Raw genomic sequence first — 7,059 nt, 5'->3', positions numbered from 1 at the left:
AATTTGAATCAATAAATATCGTTTAATTTTGTCAAAAAAATACATATGAGATCTATTTAAATACCTAAAAATGAATGTCTCCATTATCGATTCTCTAACTATTCAATACTGTAAGGAAAAAAAAAACTATCTAACTACTTAATAGTATCAGTACTTTCTAAATTAAAATAAACATCAATAACTACTACTGCTACTAACTAATTCTTAAAGAAGTTGTAATTCTTCTGTGGATTAACGTAGTTTGTAACTAACTCCTAAAAGTAGTATGGTACTAATTCATCAATATACCTCTTAATCACTTATATTATTTGTCTTCTAGTTCTAGTATAATGCAGAGTTAGCTTAGAGTCATAATATAGCTGCGGAGAGAGGCTCCTCTCTGATATGATCCACTAGTGTCCTGTCACATCTTTCTTTCTTACCACTTTGATACAATTATTACTATCACCACCTCTTTTCACATACGTGTAGTTTTCTTACTACACCCCCCATTCTCTCATCTTTCTCTATCTCTCTGATCAAAGAATAGTATCCTTTACAGCTTTACCTTCCCAACAACAGTACTTTTAAACCATCCATTAAACTCTCTTTCCACTTTTATACAAACAAAAGAGATAATCAAGTTTCTCTTACTTAAATGCTCTTTCACCCATTCCACTTCTGTTATAACATCCAAACTTCTAAACCTTTCATCATTCCTCAATATAACCAACCAGTTTCTCTTCACTTCTTTCTTCTTCCGTATCTAGAAAGTAGTGAAACAGAAACATAGTATAGTAGTTTATTTATATATAGTGAGAGAGAAACAAAAAAGATATACATGGACTTTGGAGGGAACATGTTCTGTCTAAACAACAGAGACCAAAGTAATACTAACAATAACGGTAACAGTAACGGTTTTACTTGGTGTAGTAGTGGTAGTACTACTACTGGTACTGCATGGAACATGAATACTTTCAATGTTAATGAGGTAAACAATTCAGTCTCCGCCGCCAACCGTACTGAGGCAGGTCTAGCTAACGCGCTTATGTACCTGCCTCAAAATGAAGGCGGCGGACGACAGTATCAAAGTGCATACGGTGGAGGTGTGTCTCGGGGTCATATGATGCCTGATCCACACCTCACGTGTTTGAAGTTGGGGAAGAGGCATTATTTTGAGGATGTGAGTGGTGGTGGTGGGGTGATGGGGGAGAAGAAAGGGAAAGGAGGGTATTGTGGTGGTGGGAAGACGGCGGCGGTGGGAGGTTATACGGCGGTGACAAGGTGTCAGGTGGATGGGTGTAACGTGGCATTGATGAATGCTAAGGAGTATCATAGGAGACATAAGGTTTGTGAGATGCATTCAAAGGCACCAAAAGTTGTGGTGTTGGGTTTGGAGCAAAGATTCTGTCAACAGTGTAGCAGGTTAGTGTGTTACTCTGTCGTTATCTCATGATACTACTCCTATATTTTATTTTATTTTTTATCGTTGAATAATAGAGATGTCTGAGATTCGAACCCGATTCCGGCATATAATTGTCGTTATATCTCACAGGACTATTATATTTTATTTGTTATAAAAAATGTTAGTATGTATAATCTAATATATTTGCTCAAAAAAATTCAAATATATTTGTTGGTATGAACAAAAAATAAATCCATATTTACTAGTTTAAAATAGTCCTTTCAAAAATGATTGGTACTTACTAAATCCAAATTTAGCAGTAAATATTATCTCATAATTCTACTAATTTTTTAGTATAATCTAAAACAATTTGATTAGTACTTTTACTAGTAATTTGTAACTTATTATGCATTTGTAATTAACTTATAGTTTTTTTTTTGTGTTCGGGATTCGAACCCCGAACTTACCTTACATATATTATGCATTGTTCTTATCAACTGAGTTAAGCTCATATTTATTTTACTCCTTAAAATGATTGTTGTAAGTGTCAAGTATGTCTAATTCATTTGATCTATGCTTGATTGTTGGGGTTTGAGTTTCAACATGCAATTCTCTACTTCTTCGCACTTAATATTTACTTGTTATTTGACAAAAAAACATGATTGGTTTGACTGTATCAATTTTCATCGTTTTATTTATGTACTCTCTCTGACCTGCAGAAAACGTACATGTAATTACTTTTGGTGTTGGATGGGGTAGATGATTTTTTTACCCTCTTTAAACCCAACAAATGTATCTGCTGTTTGTTGGAATAATAATGGTTTAGACTACAAAAGTGGAGATTCAAAAGATAAACTACGGTTCTGAATTCTTCTGCAACTTTTTAGTATAGTTCATGTGTGACTATGAGATATTTATTAACAATTAAATTCTTTTCTGACAGTAATTACCTCATATTATTTTATCAATAAATAAATTTAAATACAACTCAGTACATACTCCCTCTGTTCCTGTATGCAAGGACCCTTTGCATCTAATAAAAGAGTGTTTAGATATGGGGATAGAGGGAGTAGTTCATAAACAACCTGCTTAACCGATCTCTAACAAACTATTGTAAAATTTGAACTAGAACGTAATTTTCACTTACACTCACTTAGTATACCAATAAGTTCAAATAGATCCAACTAACACTACTAAAAAAACAAAAATTAGTGAGGGATATTTAGTGAGGGAAAACATGAAATCCCTCTCTAATTCCGTCACTAAATTTTGCGACTAAGGAATTTGTGAGGAATTTTATTTTTTCCGTCACCAATTTCCCTCGCTAATTTTACTTTTTCTAGTAGTGTAACTCTTGATACAATTTGTAAATCTGTCTCAAAATTTGCATAATATTCAATTTTTGTCCCCCCCAAGAGAATTCAAAAACCTAAATATTCACTTTCCATCTCGGATTAGACCATTAAGAACAAGCTCGAATAAATACAACCGCTATTGGAAAAAGTCCGACAAACACTCATTTTTTAATAAAATCGGCTTACAAGATGAGCCTTAACTCGTCCTTAAAACCTGGCTAGTAAAGTGAGAAGTACATCTCTTTATAAATTTTAATAAGAATTTAATCTATCTAATGATTTAAGTTTTTTCCAATATCCGCATCTATATTAATAGTGGATCCAAAAAGAAACCTAAGCTCCAAAAATTAAACTACAAATATTTCATTTATTACCAGAAAATTTCAAACATACAAAAATTACCTTTGAGTAGCTTTGAGATTTAGATTTTTAGTAAAAAATGAATTTATAATAATAATACTAACAAATGGAGAATAAATATAATATTTATTAAAAATGAACTCTTAAGTTGCATCAATTTTTTAAAAAAGGAATTTTTATAGAGGCCTGGGTCAAAGGTGTAAAACTTATGTGGGAATATATTTCTCATCTTTGTTCTCTCTCCATCACCTAGTATAAGAGTAATTTACAAAAATCACGGGTATTAAAAAAAGTTGTTGGAGCAATAAATTTGTTTGAAAATATGTGACTATTACTAAATTGCCCTTTATTTATAAATGCAATCAATGTTGACTTTTCATGTTCCAAGACAATTGATAATATTCATAAAGGGTATAGTTGGAAAAAATTATCTTATATTTAGGGACAAACATTTTTTTGCGAACGGTCTTATAATTAGGGACTGAGGGAGTATTATTTTTTATTTGCACACAATGTTGTATGGTTTTTAATTTATGTTTTTGGGATTTGTTGATTGGTTAATTGAGATAATTAATATGAAAAATGTGGTGATGGGGACTGGTTCTTTAGGTTCCATGTTGTATCAGAATTTGATGATTCAAAAAGAAGTTGTAGAAGGAGACTGGCAGGGCACAATGAGAGAAGAAGAAAGAGCTCCCATGATTCTGTTGGGAGGAATTCCTCACAAGGTAAAACTTGACTCTTACTTATTGCAAAATCTAATGATTTTTTTACCATGATATTTACTTTTTTTGAACAATTTTTTTACCATGATATTGAATGCAATTTTTTATACTGCATTTTGATTCTTGCATAGAAATTGAATGAAGATGTATTGAAAATAAATAAGAGTACACAATTTTTTTTGTCATTAAATGTATGCGATAGAGTAACTATAGTCCTCGACCGTCTCAAATTTTCATAAACATCATTGAATGTATCTTCCATTCGTAACTATAGTCTAGACATGTGATTTTCTTCATAGTAGACAAAATGTTGATAGTTGGTAGTTTTTTGTTACTTGTAATCAGGTGGGTGTGCTCTCTCTCTTCTGTCATCTCGGACTGATTCATGGCTTTCACCGGCTGACCTCTCCGTAAGATGCAGTGCTGCATTAAGCGAATTGATAGCAGAAAACCGAGCATCGATAATGGCTAGGCAATATGTCTCAGACAGAGACTGGCATTTGCAGCACCATGCCGTGGAAGACTACAAAGAGATCCAATCCGAGTCCAATTATTTCCCACAACATATGTTTCCGCAGACACATTAGTGATGGTTTCTTATGGCAAGGAGCTTGGATACGGATTTCTCTCAAGTACCAAAGTCATCGCAGTTAGTCAATCAAAATTGTTGGATGACGATCAGACGCCTTATATATTGAGTTCTCTTAAATTTAGTTTAACAAGCTTAACATATAAATCGTCTGATCATCATCCAATTATTCGGACTTACTGGTTGTGGTGAATGCATAGTAATGAGACCGTAGAAATCTTGATCCAAGAATCATGGCCTAAAGTTTAGAGAAATAAACGTGCCTAAAAGGACACTGTTTATGAAATTTTCAACCATTTAATATCCCTAAAAATAAAAGTTTAGAACTTTTTTTTTCTTCCAGAATCAGGATGCTAGCTAGCTGGACTAGTTAGGGTAATAACTTGTAAGATTGTATGTACATCTCTAATTGTTGCAAAGCATTTGAAAATTTGTATTGTATTGAATTCCATTGCTTGAGAACTTTATTGAATAATTGTGTTCACTCATGTTTTGCATGACACTCTTGGACGTTAATGTGGACAACGCAGAAGCATTTAGCTGAAACCAATACAAACCTTGAAAAAAACTAAGCCAACACGAAATTAAAATAAGGGTTAATATATATTTACATCTATGATATTAGCGATTTCTGATTTACCTCATGTAAAAAAGTTATTTAGATTCCAATCCTGTAATTTGAAGATTCTTTGATTTTGAACATTCACGGCATCAAATTACAAAATTCAAGGTATTTTTATCCTCGGTAATTTGAGAGAATTTCGGTTTACCCTCTGCCATATCATCGATTTTGTACCGTCAAAATTCATGCAGGTTCAAAACCAAAGAATCTTCAAATTACAGGGTTGAAATCTAAACATTTCTTTTACAGAGGAGTTACACGAGATAAACATACATTAACCCTTAAATAATAAGTTCTACGAAGACATCTGTGTTTTCCCACCATTGGTCCAACCCATACTTAAAGTCTTTAATCTTCACCTTGAACCACCACCAATATAAAGTTTTAGTATGATCAATCAATTGTTGCAATGAATCCTCCTTCAGACCGAAAAGACGATCACTATGTTGTTTCTAAATGCTCCAAATACATGTCACTCATCAAATGACACGAATCATATTTCTAAATACCTTCCCAACCAAAATAAGTTCACAAAATTATTGAGCATGATGAAAGACACAATGGAATAATGCAGTTAAAATACCAAATCAATTTAAGTAGCATTTCTAATAGCTTGTTTGTTTTTCGGCAAATTGGCAACAAACGTGCATTTAAAATAGAAGCTACGCCTTTACAATTTTCACATTTAAAGTGCATTGAGAAGTTGAAATGAGCCTCCAAAAGCTAATCCAAACACTCACTAACATTCCTAAAAAACTCGCAATCAAAGGGTAGTTGTTGCAAATTTTTGAACCCTCCACATGTAACACCCTAAACTCTTAAAGCAATAAAACACACAAATTTATACAAAGAATTTAGATGCTACGTCTTCAATAAATCCACAATGCATAAATAATTTTGCAAAAGCTCGCTGCAGAATATTCATCATAATATCTCATCACCCAATAAAAAAAAAACCTCCAAAATAGCCATGTCACATGTCATCATAATACATCACCAAAGTATAAACTCAAATCTCAACATACTGGGTAATAGTCTCAATAAATCATGAAATAACGATAAATGACCGACATCCTAATCATAGCCCTAAACTAAGACTCCAAAGACAAAGGGACGAGGTAGCTCCAAAGCTAGCCTCAAGCATACTCACAGCAAAGCAAAGCAACTAATCCTGCAAACCGTCTACCCATTCATACAAATAGGCAGGCAATCAACCAAACAACCACTGGGGTTAGATTATATTCTACAAATAAATATATCAAAGAAAGTAGAACAACATATTTAGTTTCAAATGATTATCAACACTTAAATAAATCATTTGCAATAACTTCAACATTATAACAAACATCAAGCATACACGCATAAAATTGTAACAAGCACAATTTCACATTTTCACATATTCACCAAATTTCACATGTTTCACCAAGTTTCATCAATGCACATAATTACCAAGCACATAGTCAAACATGAACGTTTCACCAACTATAAAATGTATGTTATGCCCATAGACACGACTCTATATGCATGTGGTACCAATCACCTTCACTTGATACAACCATATTATAATCGTCGTCCTCAGATACAAAGTATCATAATCACCGTCGTTGGATACAAAGTATCCTAATCACCGACGTTGGATATATGACTCAATAATATAATGCATCCGTTCACCTAACAAATCATCATCATTAACATCGTCACTTTCTATAAATGTGTTCATCATCAATATCGTCGTCTCTTTGCATGTAATAACTCGTCATCATTAATGAATCATCATTATTAAAATTCACCATCAACTATCACCTTAAAGAAACAACTCTGTTTCAAATTCACATTTTTGCATAAAAGACGGACAAACAACAACATCACGACATCCATCATATTAAACACCCCATCATCATTGATTCATCATCATTCAATCATATAAACATGAATACAATACAGCAACAATTTTAGAAATCATAAAACTCCATTTCAGTAAAGTTCGTCTATTTTCCTATCACACCAAAATAATGTTTTCAAGT

General features: G+C 32.8%; 1 protein-coding gene across 1 annotated transcript; it reads left to right on the top strand.

The window, feature by feature from the left end:
- The first annotated feature begins 446 nt into the window (after positions 1-446).
- Positions 447-4,875, top strand: LOC25499846 (squamosa promoter-binding-like protein 7). The gene is made up of 3 exons (XM_013592868.3): positions 447-1,404; positions 3,709-3,827; positions 4,170-4,875. Exons 1-3 carry the CDS (start codon positions 821-823, stop codon positions 4,409-4,411), a joined length of 945 nt encoding a protein of 314 aa, XP_013448322.1. The 5' UTR covers positions 447-820; the 3' UTR covers positions 4,412-4,875.
- Positions 4,876-7,059: the final 2,184 nt, after the last annotated feature.

This window comes from Medicago truncatula, chromosome 7, assembly GCF_003473485.1.
Source record: "Medicago truncatula cultivar Jemalong A17 chromosome 7, MtrunA17r5.0-ANR, whole genome shotgun sequence".
Lineage (NCBI taxonomy): Eukaryota > Viridiplantae > Streptophyta > Magnoliopsida > Fabales > Fabaceae > Medicago > Medicago truncatula.
This window is presented reverse-complemented; position numbering and strand designations above follow the sequence as displayed.